General features: G+C 32.0%; 2 protein-coding genes across 3 annotated transcripts in view; one reads left to right on the forward strand and one right to left on the reverse strand.

Annotated features, from left to right (window-relative positions):
• The window catches only part of LOC125837883 (ADP,ATP carrier protein, mitochondrial), a 216,499-nt gene that overhangs the window by 47,598 nt on the left and 142,912 nt on the right, over positions 1–25,989 (reverse strand). The gene's annotated exons all lie outside the window — the stretch shown is intronic.
• Positions 1,479–11,658, forward strand: LOC125837876 (outer envelope protein 80, chloroplastic-like). Its single transcript, XM_049516951.1, has 16 exons — positions 1,479–2,154; positions 2,921–3,014; positions 3,185–3,267; positions 3,372–3,466; positions 3,551–3,620; positions 4,571–4,664; positions 7,186–7,270; positions 7,373–7,408; positions 8,200–8,353; positions 8,421–8,555; positions 9,589–9,659; positions 9,750–9,828; positions 9,929–10,044; positions 10,168–10,315; positions 10,843–10,912; positions 11,440–11,658. Exons 1-16 carry the CDS (start codon positions 1,543–1,545, stop codon positions 11,592–11,594), a joined length of 2,097 nt encoding a protein of 698 aa, XP_049372908.1. The 5' UTR covers positions 1,479–1,542; the 3' UTR covers positions 11,595–11,658.

Raw genomic sequence — 25,989 nt, forward strand, 5'->3', positions numbered from 1 at the left:
TAATTTCATTGGGTTAGTCCGTCAAATTGGACTATAAATGATGAGCCCACATTGCTAAGCCCACTGTGTCATCTTATTTTAGAGACTCAATTTGGTATCACGTGTCAAATAATGTGGCATGTCAAGTTAAATGAAGAAACCAATAGGATCATGTCACATGTCAAAATGACATGTCATGCCTAGCCAAATCGAAAGACCAATAAAAATGTGCCACATGTGCACAAATGACATATTCCAACCAATCAAACATCGTCATTTCACTTGAATCTGATTGAACATGAAAAACACTTCCTCATCACAACTCTTATATTCTACAACTATAAATAGGGATCCTCATAATTTAGAAAAGACACAAAAATTCTAATAAAAAGCTAAAGAGAGCTCGTGGATCATCGTAGATTTCTCAAAAAGCTACAAGTTTGACTTGACATACTATGTCATTTGACATGTGGAACCAGATTGAGCCTCTTTTTAGCTTCTTATTAGAATACTGTTTTTTTTTGAATTATGAGGACCCTTATTTATAATTGTAGAATGAAAGAGTAGTGATGAGGACACTCTTCCCTCGATCAATCAAATTTAAGTGACATGCCGATATTTAATTGGTTGAAACACATCAGTTGTGCACATGTGACACATTTTTATTGACATTTGATTTGACTAGATGTCATTTTGACACGTGACATGATTCTATTGATTTTTTCGATTGACTTAATATGCCACGTCATTTGACACGTGACACCAAATTAGGCCTCTAGAATAACATGACATATTGGGCTCATCAATGTGGGATCATCCTTTGTAGTCCAATTTGACATACTAGCCAAATAGAATTGGACTTCAATTAAATCCCATCATCTAATGAGATAACTTATTCCATCACTATGATATAAATTGTAGGATAAGTTATTTCAAACACAACAATCAATTAACATACAAAAAAATTTATCCCATCACTATTTTCTTATCCAATGACTATTTATTTTATCCCAACACTCTTGTAAGATGTATGTTTGCCTAGTCGTATAGGCTTTTTATTTTTTAAGAAAAAATTCAAACCAAGGTCCATTTCACCTTGGAACCTAAATCCAAGCCTTGTGTCAAGATGACTTGACTTTCCACATGTTCAAAAAATATGACAAAATTTTGATCAAATTCAAAAATCACCAACTCTCCAAATTTTACTATCACTAAAGCACTAGATACTCTACTAGAGTGATATTACAATTACACTCATCTTAAATTATTTTACTAAACAAATATAAAAATCTTTAAATCTATATATATTTTTTCCGCCTTCAATTTGAGATTGTAAATTCGAGAAGCCTTGAAAAAAAAAAAAGTACTCATAAAAAAAGAAGAAGGTGAAAACTTCCTAGTGAGAGTTAAAAGAAAAGAAGAAAGGAAGGAAGAAGATGCTTTTCACCAAAATAATTTCATGTTTCTTTTGTCCCCATTCTCAGGCATCAGCTTTAGGGAGTGCAAACATCACTCTCTTCTTCAACCCCTAAAACCCTAGTGAGTTACAGTAAACATTCAGCTATGCACCAAAACGAAGACGTACGCTTCACTTCATCTTCTATCAAACTTCCTCAATTCTGTCCCCTTACACTACACCACCCTACCCTAAACCCATTCTTCACCAATCTACACTTACTTCTACAAAATTTTCCCAAATTCCAACACCCATTTCATCAAAATGGTGGAATTTCACAAACTTTATCCAAATTCACACACCCATTTCATCAAAAGTTCAACCTCCAAAATGCAATTCTTCAATTTCTAAGTAAACCCAGAAACATTAACCCATTTTCATGGAGTTTGTCAAACACTCCTCTACTTTGCTGTGCATCAATAGCATTAACTCAGAGCAACTTGGATGGGACTCCGTTGTCGGGCCCGAAAACAGGGAGTGGGAATGAGGAGAGAGTTCTTATTAGTGAAGTATTAGTGAGAAACAAGGATGGTGAAGAACTTGAACGGAAGGATTTGGAGAGTGAGGCGTTGAATGCACTCAAAGCATGCCGACCCAATTCGGCGCTTACTGTGCGAGAAGTGCAAGAGGATGTGCATAGGATTGTTGCTAGTGGCTACTTTTGCTCTTGCATGCCTGTTGCTGTGGATACTAGAGATGGTATTCGCTTGGTATTTCAGGTACATTTCTTTCCTCACATAGTCATCTCCTTTGGTAAAGTGGCAACTTTGTTCATGTATGATTTCTGCATAAGTTATGCCACGCTTGGTAGCTAGTTAGGAAATAAGTTATCCATGTATAAAATTAGTAAGATGTTTGGTTTGTAATTTAGAAATCTGCATAACTAATAAATGTATAAATTATGAGGGAATTTGTGTATTTATTTTATGCGGGTAGAAGATGAATTAATAATACCTGCATAATTCTAACCTGCCTAACGATCCCTTATGGTTATTAGAATGATATTGGTCCAAATCGAGGGAATATAGCCGACCCCATGTAGAAGTATTTTGTTGTATTAGTTTCTAAGTACTACTTAAGCTTCAAAATGATTGTCTCAATCAAAGCAAAACGAACAATATGAGTAAATTGCTGGAGTTATTTATCTTATTTTGCATAAAATTTGTTTCTTTTAGCTAAAAAGGACAAACAAATTGGGATATAAAATCTTGTTTTGCATAGGTGGAAAAGGTAGTAATTTCAAATAGTGTTATTTCACATTATTAATTGAAATTTCAACAACAGTAGGCAATTATTCGACATTGGTAAAAATTCAATCAGATTTAAAAAGTTCTTTCCAATAAGCAAATAAAGATTGTATTATCAAATTAAAAATTTCTAAGTATTCCCTGCACTCCAAAGGGGTTGTGATGATTAAACCAAAATGTATTATTTCCTCATTTCTTCCGATGTGTAAATGCTTATATCATTACGTTTTGTCATAAGGTAGAACCAAATCAAGAGTTCCATGGTTTGGTATGTGAAGGAGCAAACGTGCTTCCAGCAAGGTTTATAGAGGATTCTTTTCGAGATGGATATGGTACACCTTCCTTATACTCTCTCTATACAACCTGTTGTCATTTCTTTACATATTCATGAGCTTCTGCTTTTTATTTTTTTCTTTCAAGTATATTTTATAATCAGCATATATTTTACATTCTGTATGGTAAGCACCCCATCCTGCACTTATTTTGGTGTCAAGCTATGCAGGAAAAATCGTTAATATCAAGCGGTTAGATGAAATAATAAGCTCTATAAATGGTTGGTACATGGAGCGGGGTCTTTTTGGAGCGGTTAGCACTTATTTATGACATGCAACCTGTTATTATTTATTTTCGTTTTGAATACCTTACATTGTGATTTGGGATATCTGAGTTAGAGTTATCTTGTCCTATAGGTTTCGGGTATAGAGATGCTCTCTGGAGGTATGATTAGGCTAGAAGTTTCTGAAGCAGAGGTGAATAACATAACCATCCGTTTCCTTGATAGGACGTAAGAACCCAACTTTCTTATACCTATGCTTTTAGTGAATGCAATAACTCTTAGTAATTTCTTACACTTGCTTGCATGTCTCAGTGGTGAGCCAACTGTAGGGAAAACAAGGCCTGAAACTATACTGCGGCAGCTTACTACAAAGAAAGGACAGGTATACTTAAACAACTCCATTCTATTCTAACATCAATTTTTTTTTTGCTTAATATACATCTTGTAATACCTGAAACTTTAACAATTTGAAACACATTCTTAGTAGTTTTGTGATTCTATATGTAGGTTAAAGTATGTAAGATTAGTGAACTAAAGTAGGTAAAGTATGTTAAGAGCAGTGAATTTCCTATTATCTTTTTCTTTTTTGTTTGTTTGTTTTGTGTCCTCTCATTCTGCAGAACCTGTAGCTTTAGTAGGAGGTTCATCCTGTAGCTAATAGCTGGTAATTACAGTATCCGGACGTACGTAGAAAGAAAAAATTAATGCTTAGAAAATTATATGCTTTCTTTCCCTTACCAATTTCCACCTTCTGATTGTGTGAAATTGTCTATTGAAAACAACTTCTCTACCCCACAAAGGTAGGGTAAGGTTTTCACAGAGTATTTTTTTGTTGTTGTGATTGTGTGAAATTGTTGGAAGGTGCTATCCTTTTTTTTGCTGCGAATTTGATTGACCTGCAATATAATTAATTTTGAAGTGTAAACAGAGAAATAGTTGCTTAGCACAGACCCTCCTTCTGTCCGTTTCTTTTTCCAACTTCTGCTCATTTGTGCCTGCTGTACAACATAAACCCTCACTTTTTGTAGTTTCTCTTTTCATAATCTCAATCTAGAAGTCACAAAGTTGACATTGGCTTTCTTTTTGTTTATTGCAAGAGAGGTCCTTTATCATTGGTTTCTCCTTGACAGGTTAAAACAGTGTATCAAATTACCAAAATAGTCTATCTTACTCTTAACTGCTTCTATAACTTCTTAATAGTGAATAGGCATAACTGAAATTGCTGGTTTTGCAATTCCATGGAATTTTTTCAAATTATATGCCATATTTCTTCCTGGGAAATCCACTACTTTGTGCTTGTTTGAATGTTAAATGTCATTTACTCTTGTTTAGGTTTACAGCATGCTTCAAGGGAAAAGAGATGTGGACACTGTCTTAGCTATGGGCATTATGGAAGATGTTAGCATTATTCCCCAACCTGCTGGAGGTGCTTAAGTGAAGATGGTTTCAACTGTCTCTTGTTGCACTTCTCCTTGTGCATAATGCATTTTTATCTTTGTTATAACTTGGGCTTGCCAGGATGTTTTCTTTTGGATTTGGGGGTGGGGATCATATGACAGAAATCAAGGGTGAAATGATATGATAGTATCGAAAAAAATAAATCATAAATAATGTAGTTGTAAAGATATGATGTTTGCAGGCACTGCAAGGAAGAAATAGTTAAGGATACCAGGGAAAAACTTTATTAGGAAAACGGGAAAGGGTCAAAATTCCCTTAACACATCATAAATGGTTAAAAAATACCTTCCTTCATCAATTAGATCAAAACCGTCCTCAATTTGTTTGTAGGTCTACAGATGCCTTTTTTAAACAGCAGATTGACTTGGCAATTTGATGAGTCATTTAATTAACAATTGGCTTCATCTTATTGGTCCACATAGATTTTTAAACCCAATCCAATGACCCGGCTGTTTCTCAGTACAAAACTCAAACCCACCGAGTAACCTGTTTTTAAATTAACCTAACCTATCTTTCTTCATCATTTTACAGGATGTTTTCAACCTGTTTGTAGCAGCTCTAGGAATAGGGATTTTGGGTTCCAAATCACATCCACGACTGCTTATGCACTTAGGATAAATACCATTTCTTCCTTCAATTCTTCACTCGGTTGTTTCAATTACTCTTCAACTGAGGTAATTTTTGCCTCTGGAATATTTGGGCATCTGTTAAAATTATTCAAACTTCTATAAACAAATCGCAAGAATCTGCGTCTGGCATTCATCGGAGTTCACGTCGTGAAAGGATTGTCAAACAATCTGCAAAGACATACACAGCAAGCCTTGACCTTGAGAATAAATTGATTCTTCGGACATTCTGGTTCTTTTTTTCTGAATATAACAGGAAGAGAAACAAAAGAAAGAAGAGGGGTAATTTAAGAATCTAATTGGAAGAAAGAATATGAACAATTGAAGGAAGAAGAAAGGAAGAAAGAAAAAGAAAGTGAAGAGCCTAAATGGAACAAGAAACTAAAATAATCGGACAGTGTAGTTTTAGCATAGCCGGGTTATTATGAGCCTTGGATTTTTAGAATAGTAGGGTGATGGGTCAGATCCTTTGAAATGGGTCAAAAATCCATGTCACCATTGCCATGTCATGTGCTGTTAAAAAAGGTTATTTTTAGATCTAAGAAAAAACATTGAGGGCTTTTTTGATCTCATAGTTGGAAGGAGGGCATATTTGAACCATTTATGATATGTTAAGGACATTTTTACCTTTTCCATCAGGAAAATAAATAAACTAACAAACATTAGCTCTTTATCCCCTTTGTATAATTTGGATTTGGACTATATGGCTAGAGAGAAACTGTAGGTGTTTTGATGGAAAGAAAGAACATATTGGAGTGGGGGGGGGGGGGGGGAATGCTGTGTAGGAACTAGGGAATCTGCGAGACTTGACTCCTTAAGTCTATAATTGGTGTTTAATGTCTTGTACATTTACTTTAAATAAAATCACTTGATAAAGAAGGTACTAAAATACGCCATTTTCATTTTGAGAGATGCATTATGAGGCAAATGAATGCGTTCCCTCTTGCTAAAGTTTCTTTCTTATATCTTTTGTAAACATGAAAAACACTTTTAAATTTTAATTACTTCCTCCTGTCCCAATTTATGTGGCACACTTCCCATTTTAGCCCATCCCAAAAAGAACGTCACCTTTCTATAAATTGGAGAAACTTAACTTTAAAATTCCCTTTTTACCGTTAATGAAATGATTTATAGCCACCCAAATGTCTAAGGTTTGTTTTTGACCACCAATTTTCAAAAGTCTCTCTTTCTTAGTCTTTGTGCCAAGTGCCTAGTCAAACGGTGCCACAAAAATGGGGACGGAGCGAGTATTATAATTGTTTATCTTGCTATTTTGCTGTCGTTATTTCCTTTCTATTCTTTTGTTATTGCACTTTTGAGCCGAGGGTTTATTTGAAACAACCTCTCTCATAGGCTGCCCTCCCCAGACCCCACTGATTGGATTATAGTGGGTGTGTTGGTGTTGCTGTTATAGCTTTTTGGACTTGGCCTAAAAACTAAAGTCTTAATTTAGTAACTTTTAAACTGAAGTCTTAAGTTAGTCTAACTTCAAATAATAAGAGGGAAAATATATCATGTATTACATCCAAGAATGCATAAAAAAAATTAAACAGATTTTTGAAAAAAGTGGTTTGTTCTTGGAGAAGACATTAGAAGTTATGGCAAACTATGTTTGCTGTGTGAAATTTACTTTTAAAAGACTTAGTAATAACTAAAAAGCTATTTGGCTTGTGGGTTTCTTTGGTTGTGCTTGGTGAATAGTGATTAGGCAAAAGCTTTATATAAAATACCAATCATATAAAGGAGACTGTATGCACAACAAAAAAATTGGTTGGCGCAGGCCCCTCCTTACCCTTCTGGCCATCTACTGTGTGTGCTACTATTGTTCTTTCTGTAGAGTAACTTTCTGATGCAATATTGCAGACACTGGTAAGGTAGACTTAGTTATGAATGTTGTCGAGCGCAAGAGCGGGGGTGGTATTTCTGCCGGTGGTGGAATTTCTAGTGGGTATGTGATATTTTCGAAGCTATTATTCTAGGAAAACTACTTTGTCATTATGTTACTTTTGGTTTCTCCACTGTTGTTTACTGGTATGTATTTCAATTTCAGGATCACAAGTGGACCCCTTGCTGGATTGATTGGCAGGTATTGCATTAGTATGAAATTCTATGTGGTGTTAAGATCTGTTTTCAATTTTAGGAGAGATCTTGTTAGGGTTAACGGTCAAAGCTTGGCTTTCTTCCCTGTACTTTAAGATTGTTCAACACTTTGTTATTTACATTTCTAAATGGTTGATTTGAATTTTTCAACAGCACATACTCTGGCTGTGATTTATCTAGTTGATTTACTGGTGAATCCTACACATATGCCAAGTATGTAGAGTTTTCTGTATTAAGTTGAGTTAACATTTGGGACAACTTCTCAAGAAACCATTATGGATTTAAAGTGACTTTCTGTTCTGGAAAAAGCAGCATATTCGGTGCACTACTTAGAAGCACTTATGAAAAGTTTAACCCCTTGGAGAGCACACCTGCAAAATCTATATATTTCTATTACTTTTGGTGTTTTTATTTAACAAGCTGCAGATCTACTCTAAATATCTTTTCTGAGAAGGACATTATGAAGAGGACAATGTGACTATCTTTTCTCAGAAAAGAAATCTGTAGAATGTGTTACCTTTTTTTTTTAGCTAAAACACTTCTAGGAAAGAAATTCTTGCATGGACTTCTTTTGAAAGACAGGATGACTCTCTCAAAGAAAGCCTTAGGTCACTAGAAGTTTACATCACTGCCAGTAATTTACCTGCTGAGTATTAGCATTTGGCTATCATAGTCGATGTCGCTAGATTTCCACCTTGAATTATTTTCCCTAAAAGAAAGGATCACTTTCAATTTTTCCCCCAAGGATATGCTGTTCATTATGTCCATCCATTTCAGTTGTGCGATATACCACAAGAATCTTTTTGGGAGAAATCAAAAGCTGAATTTGTCACTAGAGCGGGGGCAAATTGACTCTATCTTTCGGATAAATTATACAGATCCATGGATTGAAGGAGATGATAAGAGGACTTCCAGGTCAATGATGATACAGGTAATTTAAAGTTCCCTAGAGTAAACATCACGACAGTTCTTGAGAGCTCATTTCCTATTTTGACTAGAATTCGAGGACCCCTGGCTCACTTGTTCATAATCACCCCGGTGGTAGCCTGACGATTGGACGTGTGACGGCCGGGATTGAATACAGTCGGCCATTCAGGCCAAAGTGGAATGGGACAGCCGGAATCATATTTCAGGTAGCTTTTATATTAATGTCTTCAGATAATTTATGCCTTCTCTTGAAATGATTATTGTACTTTCGGCTTTGGTTTGCATGGTTATAGAGGGAAATATGCTGATAAAGATCTTTATTGATTTTTGGAGAGTGTAACAGTTGATATAGTAGTCTCCGGTTGACATTGAGGTGAATTGGTTACTCCTGTAGAATGGCAGTTTCTGCCTGTGAGAAACTCAACTGTTGTTTCAGTAAGGCCTGAAAAGATACATATTTAATGTCGATATGCGAAGACATTTTCTTCCTTCCAACTTCAATAGGATGTCCTAGCGTGCAATTTGCTGTATGCAGGATTTAATCCTAATTCTTGCTTAGATGGCATAATTTTTTTGAATTCACAATCCCTAGTTATTACTCCCATGTGACACTTTTTTCCTTTATAGTCAGTCCCACAAAGAATTGCACCTCTCTATATTTAGTAACAATTTAACTTGAAACTTCTCATTTTATCCTTAGTGAGATGAATTATAGCAGCAGCAAATATCTGTGGTTTATTTTAAACCTCAAGTTAAAAAAGATCTTTCATTCATTCGTAAATTCTCTGCCCTGTTCCTGGTCAAACACCTTCGCATAAATTGGGTCGGAGGGAGTAATAAAATTTCATTGAACTATTGTTGTTTCAGGGACCAAATAGTTTCCAATACATGAACTTTGGAGTATTCATTGTTAAAAAAAGAAACATTAAATGTGCTTTATCTAAAAAATAAATATAATTGTCACTTGTGCTTAGCGATGCAATGATAACAAGCCCGAATAATTTGAGTCATTTATGCTATAACGAGCAGAAGCTAGGCATGAGTACTAGTTTGAATAATCTTTTGATGAAAAGATTGTATTGTAAGAGTGTGCCATGGAGGATGAAGACTCTTTCTTTGTTTCTAGTCTTGGGACATCAACAGAGTTATTTGATTATTCTTCCTAGTGTCTTGACATATTTTTGTTTCCCATTTCTCTTAATGCTCTTGCTACTTGTCCTTCCTATTTGAATTTCTCAGCGTGCTGGTGCTCGGGATGACAAGGGGAATCCTATTATAAGGGACTACTACAGTAGTCCACTTACTGCAAGGTATAGATTGATGATGGTTTATGCTGCCTAAAGTGTTGTATATCTGACCATAAGAAAGTGTGCAATGTGTTCCTTTCTGAACTGCTGCAGTGGCAACACTCATGATGATATGTTACTTGCCAAACTTGAGACTGTCTATACTGGTTCTGGTGACCCTGGTTCTTCAGTGGTCAGTTCCCTAATATTCTGCCAGATTCCTTGTCTAGTAAATGTAGGGATAGAAAAAATTCTTGATGCACCCTTCACTATTTCTCACTGCTGTTTTGCAGTTTGTTTTCAACATGGATCAGGGACTTCCTGTGTGGTCAGAGTGGCTAGTTTTCAACAGAGTCAATGCTCGTGCTAGAAAAGGATTGGTATTAGGTCCTATGCGTCTTCTCCTAAGGTACATTCTCCATCTTTTATGATGATTAGCTTGAAAGATGCTGAATTTGTTTTTTCTACCTTCAACTGCATTTCTTAAAATTCCCGTAACTTAAATTGCTGGCTGTTGTGATTCTTTTTGCAGCTTCTCTGGTGGCCATGTGGTCGGTAATTTTCCACCTCATGAAGCATTTGTGCTTGGTGGAACCAATAGTGTAAGAGGATATGAAGAAGGCACAGTTGGCTCTGGCCGGTCTTATGCGGTTGGCTGTGGAGAAATTTCCTTCCCTCTGGTAAGTGGAGGCTGTTGGAAACTATAGTCTGATAGTTGAACTCATTTCTCTAGATATTGGTGGTTTTTGCTGTCTTTCTCATCCATCCAATGATGCGCTGTTGCTATCTCGACTCTTACCAAGATGGTTGTTGCTAATGTTCTTTTAGTTTTTTTTGCAAAAAACACTGCTCTCTGCGTCTTTCCCTATAATTTCATAGCTCTCTCTCTCTCGGTTGATAACGGCGGATTTGGGCCAGTTTGAATACACCTTGATTACATCGTGAGGGACCTGCATCCTCCCACTCCACCAGGATGACTATCAGATAACTCACTGCCCCAGTGTTCAGATAGATAGATGAGAAGGAAATGACCAAACTTTTTTGCCTCTACTATGCTATGGACCCCAGTCTCCCATGGTCTTTGTTCCAGCTTCATCGACTATGAAGCCTCATCCTTGGGTTCTACGATATATTAGTTCTCTGATAAACGTCTTTGGCGTGGTTTCTCTATGTATTATCTTCCTTATCATATTCCCACATTTTGCAGATGGGGCCATTAGAAGGGGCTGTATTTGCTGATTATGGCACAGACCTTGGATCTGGTCCAAGTGTTCCTGGTATGTATATCTGGTTTGAATGTTGTTTACTTTGATGGCTAGCCCCCCCCCCCCCACACACACACACACAAAATCTAACTGCGACCAAATTGGCTGAATAAACATTGGCATAGTTGTTGTAAATATATTTAATCTCAGTGTGAAATTTATCTACTAGACTTGAGGCTTCATTGACAAGCATTCTACTCAAGTTAGTGTAAATTTTGCTTGTAAGGGGATGTATCTCGCTCTGCATGTTTTGTTGTTCTGTCATGCTAAAGCATTATATCATCGACAAAATCTTGATCTCTGGATTCTCCTGGGCTTTGGTCTAGTGGTAAGAGTACAACGTGTGATGTATGTATTGGATGCACATGGCAAGTTCAAATCATGCCGTAGACAAAAGCTGGTATTTAAGTGGAGAGAATAGAGGTCGCCACCAAGTTTTGAACTGCATGCTAACTAGCCCAATTTTTTTTTCCTTTTCGAACTCTGAGTTTACATTGTACTTTGGCAACCTTTCATTTAATTGTTGTTTTCCTTATCAGGTGATCCTGCTGGAGCAAGGCTAAAACCTGGAAGTGGATACGGATGTGGGGTTGGTATTCGCGTAGACTCGCCCCTGGGACCTTTAAGATTAGAGTACGCCTTCAATGACCAGCGGACCGGGAGGTTTCACTTTGGGGTTGGCCTAAGGAACTGATATTATTCCTTGCCTCTTTTTGTTGGACATTTATGTCATCTTATTCTTTTGGTTTCCTTTCTTAGGTTAATGCATTAACGTCTCTCACTGGTTTGAATGTAACATGCATGTAGAGTTTACAAGGCCCGATTCGCGGCTCCTTGAACTTTACTAAAATTTCCATTACACACCTCAACCAAGGGCATGACCTATTTAACACTCAAAGTCGGTAAAATTTATAACAACATACTCAGTGTAGTCTCATAGTGGGATTTAGAGAGGGTAGAATGTAAGTAGGACCTTACACATACCTCAGAGATAGGAAGAGGCTGTTTTTGAGAGTTCGAAGTCAAAATGACCACTTTTCTTATTAAAAATACATAAAAGGGACACTTGTTTTTCCATATAACCAAAACAAAAGAGATAAGTTGCTAGACTTTGAGTGATTTGTCCAAAATAATGATGGCTGCTCAAATGGTGTTTATTCATTTTAATTAATTTTGTTATTTTAGTAAGTTGTTGGGCCTTGAGCAGCTTACTATTATGAGTAGCTTTCACATATAACAAACATAAAAATCATATTTGTATGTTATAATTATAGTTTGCATAATTGCACTCCATAACACATTTTATGTTTGCTATGGAGCTTTTGATTTGTATAATTCGCTATATACATTCAATTTTATACAAATTGTCCAGATTTGTATAAATTCATTTATACATTGTAATTTGTATAGTAAAATCTGTAATTGTATAATTATAAGTGTATAGGACAAAAATGTATGTATTTGTATTTGTATATACATTTTTCTCTCGTTTTATACAAACACAAACACATTTTATACCGAAATGTATAAAATGACTAATTGTATACCAAATCAGATGGCAAAAAAATGGAATGTTTCCTGCGAATTACAAATAAAATAAACTATGACTATAACATTTAATTTGAATTAATAGTTTGGTATTTCATACAATTTTCCCTACTATTATTATTGTTATTTTCTTTAGTCTGTTTAAAGGAAGCGTTTCTTCGTTTTTGGTAACTCTTTATTTGTAACTCTCCACATGACATATTTAAGTAGATGTTTGGACATATACTTCCATCCGTGATTTTAAATCTTGAAATAAAAATCAGTATTGAACATGTGATTTCATCTCATGACATGTGAAATCATGAGATGAAATTCTAAATTAGACAAAAAGCTTGATTTGAAAATTTTGTATCATGATTTCATATTTTTCAAATACAAAAATTGACTCACAAGTTTATATTTTATATTAAAAATATATATCACCATTGTATATCTAACAACTATTCATTTCATAAATAAATAAATTTTATAGTTGATATTATTACTACTACCTACCTTTAAGTCATGTATATTGGATATAACCATTACTCTCATCAATCCAATTTATTATTCCTTCAACAAGAGTAGTACACTATAACTCATATTCAATTTTACTTTTTTTATTGAACTAAAGTTCGATCGATAAATGTTATATTTTCTTAGAATAGTTTTGTGATAGTGTATTATACTTTTGTTATGAATTTTTTTGTCTATTTGGTAAGATTGTATAAAGAATTGAAGCGATTTTGATAATTTTTACAACTTATGAAGTTTTTACATTTATGAGCAAAAAATACAATTTAAAACTTCAAATTGCATGTCCAAATAAAACTTCAACCCCATCTTATATGATTTCAAATCATGATTTCATATCACATGGTCAAACGGGCCCTTAAGACCAAAATAAAAAACATTTTGATACATTCTACATATCTTTAGTTGAAAATCACAAAATTTTAAAAATAAGAAATAAAAAAAACCCTTCTTCTATGCAATGAGGTCCATAAATTTTGCATATCCTGACATTTACTCCAAAGTCTCACAAGTAAAATATGCAATTATTTCAACATATCATAAAACTTTTTAAATTAACCCTCTTGTTATCTCACTATTTTTTTTTTTAGAGAATGGAGGTGATCTAGGCAATGGTTTAAGAGACTTGGGTTTCTCCTTCACCATAGTATATCAACCACTTGACCTTTTGGAAGAGTACTTCTTTTGTTGAATAAGGTTTTACTATTCTAGTATAGTTGAATATATATTCTCTTACTTTTTGAATTATTTGTTGAATCTAATTCAATACTTTATTTGTTGTTGTTAACGGGGAATCATAGTGACATAGATTGATTGGTTATCTAATCATTTAACGCAGACCCTTATTTCGTTACAACAAAAAGGAGTTTATTATGATCAGTTATCACATGACATTTTCGTAAAAGGTATTTCTGGCCCATTGAAGTAAAAAAGTTAACTGTTACCAAAAAAATAATGTTAATTGGTCAAACTATTTTTCCTAAGATAAATTTAAAAAATAATAATAATAACTTCCATAGTAAAAAAATAGAATTAGAAAAAAAAGTTTTATTAGTGTGTCACTTCTATGAAATTTTCAAAAGCTCACCTTCATATGTTAATAAAACACAAAAAAACGTTTGTATTATTATTTTTATAAATTTTTTTTGTAGTAATTCGCTATGCCTTTGAGCGACTTATCATTAATTTGATTTAAATTTTAAAAAAACTAGTCACAGGGAGTTAAGCGACTTACCATTATTGTTTTATTTTCTGTTGTTCCAAGGAATTTCAGAGAAAAGAATCTAAATACTGGCTTTTGGATAATTGCATTAAAGTTTTGAAAGATTTTCTAAATAGATAAAAATAGCGTTAAACTTTTTTTCCTTTTTCTGAATAAGTTAAAATGTAATCAAAGAAATCTGTGTAAAGCAATTTTTAATGGTTCAATTTAGGTTGATAAGAATTGACATTTCATAGAAACAACGGAAAAGACTCAAAAATACCCTTAAACTATCTGAAATAGCTCATATGTACCCTTAAACAATATTCCGGCTCAAAACTACCCTTTCCGTCATACTAGTAGGTCAAAAGTACCCTTCTTATTAACTGAAGCTGTTAAATGCCATGTTGATGCTACATGACATGCCACATAAGCGCCACAATTTCATTCATTTCCACATAGACTAATATTCCTAATCCCTAATTTTTCCCCTCATTTCTTCATTTCCATTTGAAATCATTTCACCCATCCCTTTCTCCTAATTTCGCGGCTAGGGTAAGAAAAGCTTTTCCCCTAAAGAAAAGCAGCCACCACCAGCAAGCAGCAACCATGCTTTGCAATTGAGCTATTTTCATGTATGCTCAATTGGAGAAATGAGGGGAAAGGGGTGGGTGAAATGGTTTCAAATGGAAATGGAGAAATGAGGGGAAAAATTAGGGATTAGGAATATTAATCTACGTGGAAATGAATGAAATTGTGGCGCTTACGTGGCATGCCATGTGACATCCACATGGCATTTAACAACTTCATTTAATAAGAAGGGTAATTTTGATCCAATAATATAACGGGAAGGGTAGTTTTGAGCCGGAATATAGTTTAAGGGTAAATATGAGCTATTTTGGATAGTTTAGAGGTATTTTTGAGTCTTTTCCGTAGAAACAATAATTAAAAAAATTGATGAACTTCTAGTGGACTATCTCTAATTTGAAACAGTATTAGATTAAATTATTAAATTGCACGCGTAAGTGGATTTAAATCTAATATGTAACATAATAGTTTAGATTCAAACAGACTTACAAGAAAAAAAGAAAAACAAACAAAATAAAATGAAGAGATTATAATACATTAAAAAAAAAAACTATTTAACATTTAGCCTGTGTCATATTATCATAGTAAAAGGATATAATAAGAATGGATGTTGGACATATTATATTATAATAATATAAATAAATATTTATGATGTGAATAGAAAACATTGTCAATTCCCATCCTATGGATTAATAAAAACCACATTCAATTGTGCCTCGAACTCAAAGTTGACCCACGTCTGTGTAATTAATCAATTCCTAAAGTTTGGAACATTAAAGAAAGTGATACTTGGATCCAACTTTATAATTAAAAAAAATAATATATTTTTTTAGACAAGTTATAGTTTGTTCCCTGGGACTCGGAGAGATCAACAAGAGATATGTTTGGAAATAATGGGACAAACTTAGACAAGAAATTAAATTAAGAAATAAAAACACATTCTTTGTAAATGATAACTTCACACTACCACCTCGTGTGCTCTAGGGAATGGTAAAGGATGTCTCATAGCTCCCAACTCTAGGCCTTTTAAATTTTGTCATAGTATAATCTTTTCATCACTTATTATAAAAATATAATTCATATATCACACAAATCCCAAAATATAATAAAACAATGAAAGGAAAATGGTAAGCCATGGATACTTTTCCAAAAAAGATAATACTAATTCACTTTTTCCTTTTTAATTCATCCGGATCGTTTGACAGAGTGTATAAAAATAATACTAAATATAATGTATCAGTAATGCTTATTTTAATTATACTTGTATTAGTTATACATAACTTATTACTTATGCATTGTTTAGCTTGGTATATCAGAAATAACATGCATGGTATAATCATATTTATTTACAAGAAAATCCTCCACAAACATGATAGAAACAATGTAAAAGAGGTTTTGAGGACTGAAGTTACTTGGCATAACTGATGGAGTTGTAGTTTTGCAACTAATTTAACTTATACCTATGCTACGTAGGATGTCACATAAAATATATATATCTATTTGTTCAATTTTATATAAATTTAAAATACTTATTTATGTATATCTAAATTTGAAAGACATAAATAACAACTAAATTCAAATTAAATGACATATTTATGTATTATGTATCTCTAATATTTATGATCCCTTTCTTTTCAAATGGGACGTAATGGGTAGGGGTAGGGAAACGTGAATGGTGATATGGAGTGACATGACATTTTAATGTTAACCATATTTGTATTCGAAATCAATTGATTTCATTAATTTAAATTTACGCCTAGTAGGTCTATTAAGGAGCAAAACTTCTTGGACCAAGAAGTTGTATTTATTTTCAGAATTTGAATTCAAAATTTATGATTAAAAATAAAGTGACAAGAGTTGAAAATTTTAATACACGATATTTGTGCAATTTAGTAATCTGAACCTCATTCATTGACTTTGGCTCCACTACTATATGGGTGGACTGTAGAGTGATCCCAACATCCTACCACACACCTTGATTGTGACATGTCGATTCATATCATATATATATAGATGATAAATACTTCTCGATTAAGGTATTTATATCTAATTTTAAATTTAAATATTAATAAATTAGAGCAAGAAATGTATATCACCTAATTATGCCATGGTTAAGCGTTTAAAAATGTATGTATAGAATATGAATATTTTATATTTATTAATTTGACGTAAACAATGTTGATGTTTTTACCATGACATTTGGAAAAAATTGATGTCAACGATTCACATGCTTTTGGACGTTTAGTTTCTAACTGAATATAAAATATCTTTGTGATACAAGACATTCGACCTAACATTACTAATCTTGGATAAAGGAAATAATAATTTATTTTTTTCTTTTACCAAAAGATACAAGGCAGTAAATAATTAGTTAGAAAATAATTTATAACTAACTTTGTGTTCGTCGACTACACATAAATTAATGATACAAAAATATGTTTACTCCTCTATAAGGATATTTACTCTTTGGATAATAACATTAACCGATCTAAATAAATAAAAAATTCAATTAAATTGATTTAATTTTAATTTTGATCAATAACCGATCCAACCTGATACGAGAATGTTTATTAAGCTAAGTTATAAATACCCTTCATTCCTTTGCTTCCCTAACAAAATAGAGTGATTTATGAAATTAATATTTTATGAAGCAATAAAAATAAATAAAGATTGGGCGTGTACTAGTAGTTCAACTTTTATTCCTCACTAGTACAATTTAGTGGACAATTTTAAAGGTGTAATCATGAGTTTAAATTAAGCTAATTTCTATCTGGTACTATCAATTGACCTTTTGTTCCTATCTTATGTAAAATATATTAATAAGGAAATTCAGCTTCTGCATGCATTTATGTATTAGAAACAATTCATTAGGTAAGAGTTAGAAATCATGCATGCATATTTGACATATTCCTACTATTGACAACTAGCTATGGTCTATTATGTCAAACTTTTAATAATTTGACGATAGAGAATGTTGTTAGGTTTGATTTTAATGATGACTCTTATTAAATGTGATATAGTACAAAAAAGAAAATAGGATCACTAACGAGCCAAAAGTTAAGGTCCAAACTATCACTATAGAAGAACATAAATTCAATAGAAGAAATGGAGAAGACTTTGGAACTAAAAGGGCAAAGGAATTGAGCAAATTTTTTAAAAGGGGAACAAAATTGAGTATGAAATAAAAAGGGCAATATTTAGATGGAGAGGCAAACAACGTTAAATTGTATGTATTAAGCTCATGTCAGCATAGGCCTTGTCAAAATGAGCCTTCCTTTTAAAAAATAAAACGACGCATTTAAAATAAAAAATAATATATCTTCTTCATTATTTATTCAATCGTTTTGTTATTGTGTTTTCATGTTTATGTTTTTTCTATTTTCACTGTATATATGTAAATAAAAATATAAGTCATGCGGTCAAGTTTGAAAGTTTCTTTTTATATAATTTGATAATATTGAGGACAAAATATAGGGATATGAAAAATAATAATATAAAAGACAAAACATTTAGACATTTCATATTATTTTAGAGATTATCATCTGCCTCGACGCGGTTGTTGTTGTTTATGTATACCCGTTCCATACATGGTTGGTACGTGTGTCGTTGTTGTTCTTCGAAGGTTGTTAATGACCTTGTTTGTTATTATTAAATTCAATAATAATTTTAATTTTGCAGACACTAACAACCCTCGAAGAACAACAAGGTCACACGTTAATAAATAATGACATGAATGAGCCTTTTCTCATACGAAAATATCATAGATGAGCCAAACTTTTGACGAATGACATAGATGAGCATTTTCTCAAAGTTCGATGACATATTTGAGCATTTTTCCCTTAAAATATCTTAATATTAGAAGTGCATTGATACTTGTCCTTTTTTGTAATTTGACTCTTAAGTTTTTTTTAAACACAATCTGCTTACAAAAACACTTTTCAAATGAATCAATCAAACACAATTTTTTTTTTAAAAAGCACTTTTATAAAAATCTATTTTAAAAAAGTACTTCTAAAAATAAATAGTTTTTAGCCGTAATAATAAATATTAGACTATATTAGTACTTCTAAAAGTACTGTTCTATATTAGACTTTCATCTTGGACAATAATAGGACGACTAATAGTATTTTTAATAAAATAAACAACAAGAAAATACACGGTGAAGAGTAATCATTAGAATAATAAATATGTGTTTTTATTAGTATTGATTAATGTGAAAAGAAAAGATATTATAACGTAGCACAAGATTATAGGAGGTGTTTCGATTCACCAAATAAAATGAAAAAGAGAAAGCAAATCTTTTATAAATTTGATGGGTAGATCCTGTGTAGGGAAAAAGTAGGAAGATAGATTTTTTAAAAAAAGATATATATGAATAAAATAATTTATTTCTAAAATGTGGGATTACAATAATTTTTGGAATCAAACATATATAATATATTTATTATCTAATTTATAGTTAGAAACTTACTTTAATTACCAATATGGGTTGTGATGCACTGGTGGGAGTGCTTCACCCTTAATCAGAGGTCTCGAGTTCGAGCCCTGGGTATGGAGAAAATTCTGTTGGGAGCGCTACCCCCGAATGGGTCCTGCAGAGCGCGATCTGAATTTAGTTGGAGCTCCAATATGTGGACTCCAGACACTGAGGAAACCAAAAAAAGACTTACTTTAATTAACCATAAAATTTAACTTATACCATATGTCCTCAATTCAATTAATAATTTGAGGAAAATTGAGAGAATTTTTTTATAGGAGTTGGACTCGAATAAGTATAATATGTCTTTGTATATACGGTTACTATTGGACCATCAGTTAATTAATACTTTTATTGTTTATTTTACTTTTTTTTTTTTAGTTTGTTTGAAAGAGAATGTCAATTTTTTTTGAGTCGCTCTTTAACTTTAATTTTTCACCTTACATATTTAAAATCACAAAATTAAAGGACATTTTTCATACATTTTACATATCTTTAATTTAAGACTATAAGATTTAAATATATTATTTGCTTTCTTAAATTTCATGTCAAATTAAAATGCAAGGAGACATATTTTAACTCGTATTTGCTACTCAAAAACGATATCATTAATTAGTTAAGTTGATGTAAATATGATAATGTGAATAAAGTTTTTCAAAGTACTTCCACAGGTGGTTACATATTTATGGTGGTGGAGCCAAAAAAATTTCCAAAAATATCCATAAATTGCATACGTATATTCTTTTCTGGATGGTGAATGTGTACTAAAAATTTTAAAACGAAACTACATAATATTAATAATTAATATTTTTATGAATAAATATACTCAAAAATTAAAAAATTAAACGGCATAATATTTAGCTTTAATGTCATATTTAATTTAATATGAAATAAACGGACATAAGAAAAAAATAAGAGAAAGAGAGGAGAAAATTCTACTTAGAATGAAATCACTCTTACGCTTCAAGCTTCCACCAAGCTCTGCTACTAGTGATATTCAAATACGCGAGTGCTTCAAGCATTGGCTCTTTCAAGGTGCCTGAAATTACTAAATTACAATACCTTATTGTATCAAAGGTGTCCAAAATATGTTATTCAACCATACATTATAATTTTCTGATGAATTGAACACCCTCACAACAACACAGCTCCGCCCTTGCATATCGAAAGGAGTTGTACGTTGTTAAACATAGAGGGGTCGTTTGGTTCGCGGTTGAAAAAAGTAATTCATGTATTAATAGTTCCATAATTTTATACATTATTTGGTAATGGAAGTGAGTAAAAATAATTTCTATATAGAAATCAGAGATAAGTCTCAAAAACACATCTAAACTATCTTTTTTTTTAGTTTCATACCTAAACTATTGAGAGTGTGAGTTTCATATCTAAATTATCACTTATTAGTTTGAGAAACACACTTCTCTTTTTTATAACATTCTCATCATGGTGTGTGTACTACACTCTCTTTTATTTTTAAAAATTGACACATCACATTCCACATGGACAAAACATTCCACGTTGACAAAAAATAATTAAATTATTATTATTAGTTAAAATTAAAGATTAAAAAATTATTATAAAAAATAATATTTTTTTTATAAAATAAAATGTAAAATATTATTTTTACTCCACTCCATCACTTCCTCTCACCGTAGCCCCACCCTCATTTTTTTAGTTTCTTTTTGTTTAAATTTCTTTTATAAAAGTATCTAATTTTTCTTTCACTTCATCCCCCCTCCCCTCCCCCCCTCAAATACTAATTTAGATATTATTTTAATTTTTTTAAAAATAATTCTACCCACTTCAGCTAACCCTCCGCTTCCAATTTTTTTCTCGTTTTGTGTTAGATATATACATATTAAAAATATTTTTTACTTACCGCCGCAAGAATTTTTTTAATTTTTTTTTATTTATGTTATATTCGGTACACAAGTAGAAAAAAATTCCTAAAAATATATATACATATCTAACACAAAATGAGAAAAGTGTAAAAATAAATAAATAAATTAGGAGCGGAGGGTTAAATAGAATGTGGTAGAATTTTAAAAATAAAATAATATAAAAAATTTTTCGGGGAATGAGTGGGTGGTTTGGAGGGAACGGGGGTGGGGGGGGGGTGAAGTATGAATTTTTTAAAAGTAATTTTTTAAAAAAATAAAAGGACAGGAGATTGTTGTGGGGGTGGGGGTGGGGATGAAGGAGGTGGTGGAGTGGGGTAAGAAAAATAATTTAAATTTTATTTTTTAAAAACTTTTTTTTTGGGGGATAGTAATACTTTAATCTTTAATTTTTAAGTAATACTAATAGTTTATTATTTAATTTTTATCAAAGTGAAATATTTTATCCATGTGGAATGCCATGTGTCAAGATTTTTTCAAATAAAAGAGAAAGTGCATTACACACACCACTCAAACTAATAAGTGATTGTTTAGGTATGAAACTCACACTAGTTTAGGTATGAAACTCAAAAAATGAAATAATTTAGGTGTGTTTTTTGACACTTATATCTAGAAATTAGTATAAGTTAAAGTAGTATAAGTTATACAATGTTTGGTTGATGTTTTCTCATTTTCACATAAAACATGACATTGCTAATATATTGTTGGTTCATATATTTTTTTCTGCATAACTAATACATGTATAAGTTATACAATAATTTATGTATATTTTATGTACAATCAAAAATAAAATAACTCAACTATGCATAACTAATTACTATATAACTAATACATACTCCCTCCGTCCCTTTTTAGTTGTCTATTTTAGAAATGGCACACAGATTAAGGCAACAATGATTAACACAGTGAAGTTACAATTTTACCCTTATGACAACTTTTCACTTCAAAATTACAACCACTTATTTGAATTAAAGTGAAATAAATTGGAGGGAAACAACATACACTTTTACAATTTTCAAGAAGTGTAAATAAGGGTATAATAGGAAAAAATTTGTTGTCCTTTCTTGATTTGTCAAAATGGACAACTAAATAGGGACAACTAAAAAAGGAAATATGGACAAGTAAATAGGGACGGAGGGAGTATATTACTAATACTCACCTAACTAATTTTATATCATAACTATCTCCATAACTTTAACCACTAACTAAACCCCAAAGTTAATTAGATCAAATGAGATATTAGTAGCAACATAAAGTGGCAACACTTTACGAGGAATTAAAGGTTCAATCTACCACAAAAATGTTACCATGAATTTGCGCTAGTGTTTCACTTTTCCTACTATATACATTATTTATTTCTATTTTATATTCTTTGACTATTGTCCCTAGTCTTGGTAAATTCACCATGCTGTGAAAATTGCATTTACTGTCCCCAACCGTCACGTTGAAGCTTTGTTATTATTTCACAAAAGATTATAATGTAATTATTCGTGCATGCATGGGATAGAAATTTCCAAATGAATAAAAACAAATGTTGCTGCAATCCTCGTGAATATTTTACCTTTTAAATATTTTATTGACATAATACATAAATAAGACTTTTAACTTGACTTTAGCTAACATCTATGCCCTTCAACTTTAAATGTGCACAACTAGACACGTAAACTTATATAAATTCAACAAATAGATACACATGTCCTACGTGACATAATACATGTCAGATGCCACGTAAGACATAAATTGCCATGTAGGATGTCATGTAGGACAAATGTGTCTATTTATTCAATTTCATACAAATTTAAGTATCTATTTGTCAGGTAAAACTAAGTTAAAAGACACGTTTATGTATTAGTATATTTTTTTTAAAATATATTGTTTGTTAATGCATGGCACAAAGTAAATGAGTCCGACCAGGTAAAATGTTAGACCATCAATATTCAAATAATTAACTCATGGAGAATAACATGTCCACACACTACCTGTCTGGTTGGTTGCTTATGGATCCTTAACACTTCTTCTAGGGCTGTCTCATACTTTTTTGGCACTGCACTGATTTCAAGAATAACAATCCCCAACTACCAATTGGATGTTCTTCTCTAACAAAATTTAAAAAATTGGCATAAAAAAATATTTTTCTTGTTTCTTTTCAACAACATTCTTACTCCATTCAAAAGTTCTTGTAATAATTTTTTTGATTAAATCATGAATATTGGTCATTTCTACACAGTATACAGATTTGAGGAGCCAATTTGATATAGTACTTGTAATGGGCCTTTAGATTTGTGCATTCCATAAAGGTCCATTTATTTGATCCCAATATATGATTTTATTTTATTTTTTAATTTTTAAGGGTAGATCTTTAGTTAAGGATAGAGGAACTCCAAACCATTCTATTGTTAGAAAATATCACACAACAGAAGCATTGCAAAAACATGTTGTTTACATCACTACAAAAGGAACCCCAATTACCAACAAAAAAATTCGTTGGTAAATTTATCAAATTGGTTGGCAAATTGAGTTACCAACCAAATGCCAACTTATATTAATCCGTTGCTAAATGGCTCGTCGGTAAATATTACCAATCGATTTTAAGTTGTTGGTAAACTTACCAACCAAAAATCAGTTGGTAAACACCCAAAGATGTTGTTACAAAATTTCGAAACATGGCCTTAAAATTTCTGTTGGTAAATTCACCAACTAATTTTTGGTTAGTATATCGTTAGTGCCTTTACTAACGAATTGAAAAGGAGTTAGTAAAAATGTTTTTCTTCATTATTCGATTCCGTTGGTAATTGGTTGGCAATTTTAGTAACAAAAAATTTATGTTGGTAATTTACCAATAAATTTTAAATGCTTTTTTTTTTTTGGTTTCCCATCTGGAGTCCGGTAACTACATTGAAGCCCGACTAAATCCAGATTCACGCTGGGAAGTCCCACATTGGGGGGTAAAGCGCTACCTAACAAATTAAAGGCGACAATGTACCCATGGGGAATCGAACCTGAGACCTCTTGGTTAAGGATGAAAGAGTACTTACCACTCCACCACAACCCTTGCTGGTAATAAATTTTAAATACGTTAGTATGATTATTTGTTTTTCTAATAAATTTACTAATTGATTGTTAGTTTGTTGGTAATATATCATTCCAGTTAGGTTAGTAATTGATTGACAATATGTTCAAAATATTATTAACTAAATGATTATTCAATAGTAAAATATTTATTAATTTATTGCATTTAAAAATCTAAGAGCACGAATATAAATCCAAAAATATTAATATCAATTTTATAAATCATAATTGAATGAAACAATGCAAAATCTATGATAACAAGTTAAATTAATCTCAATATGACACATATCATTATATCAAAAATTTTAATTTGAGCACGTTTATCAAAAATATTGACCAAATCTAAATTTTGGCCAAACCTTAAAAGTTAAAATGCCTAACAACACAAACTGAAAATGAAAGCCTCAAAACCTGAACCAACCTTCCTATTAGATATAAAAATGACCTTCTGAAGCTAATTGCGCTGATGGAATTCTCATTAGAGCACGTTTACAAAAAATGTTAAGCAAAGTCAAATTTTAGCCAAAAGTTAAAAGTTAAAACGCCTAACGGTACAAACTGAATATGAAAACCTCAAAATCCAAACAAACCATCCTATAAGACGAAAAATTATCTTCCAGAGCTAACCGCGCTGACGAAATTCAAATTTGAGCATGTTTCCCAAAAAAATTGACCTAATTCAAATTTTAGCCAAAAGTTAAAACGCTTAATGACACAAACTGAAAATAAAAGTCTCAAAACACGAACCAACTATCCTATGAGACCAAAACTGAACTTATATGGCTAACCGCGGTGACAAAATTTCAATTCGAGCACGATTACCAAAAATATTGACTAAAGTGAAATTTTGGTCAAAACTTAAAAGTTAAAATGCCTAACGGCACAAACTAAAAATGAAAGCCTCAAAACCCGAACACTCTATCTTATTACATCAAAAATGAACTTCTGCATCTAACTGCACTTGCGAAATTCTCATCTGAGCACGTTTATCAAATATATTGACCAAAGTTAAATTTTGGCCAAAATTTATAAGCTAATACACCTAACGGCACACACTAAAAATGAAAGCCTCAAAAACCCGAACCAACCATTCTATTAGATAAAAAATGACCTTTGGAGTTAATTACGTTGAAGGAATTCTCATCTGAGCACGTTCACAAAAATATTGACCAAAGTCAAATTTTGGCAAAAACATAAGATTTAAAACACCTAACGGCACAAACAAAAAATGGAAGCCTCAAAGCTTGAACCAACCTTACTGTTAGATCAAAAATGACCTTTCGAAGCTAATGACACTTAAAGAGTTCTTATCTGAGCACGTTTACCAAAAATATTGACCAAAGTCAAGTTTTGGCTAAAATTTAAAAGATAAAACACCTAACGACACAAACTGAATATGAAAATCTCAACACTAGACGTTGATTTACCAAAAAATTTAACTTCAATTAGTAAATTTACCAACTATTCAAATATAAGTTAGTAATTAATAATTTACCAATAAATCTTATCACAGTTGGTAATAGTTACTATTCAACTAAACATTCATATGTAATATTACCAACTAATAATTAATATGTTGGTAAAATTTACCAATGGATTAATGATCGGTTGGTATATTACCAAGTATTTTAATGATGTTAGTAATTTGCTAACTACAATCTTTATTCGTCGGCAAAATTTCCAACTAATTGGATATTGGTTGCAAGTTTACCAACAAATTACATTTCGTTACTAATTTACCAACACATTTATATTTGGTTGGTAAATTTAGCAACACAATCTTGCCGTTGGTAAA

This window comes from Solanum verrucosum, unplaced genomic scaffold (assembly GCF_900185275.1).
Source record: "Solanum verrucosum unplaced genomic scaffold, falcon-dt-bn FXZP01000262.1, whole genome shotgun sequence".
NCBI classification, from domain to species: Eukaryota; Viridiplantae; Streptophyta; class Magnoliopsida; order Solanales; family Solanaceae; genus Solanum; species Solanum verrucosum.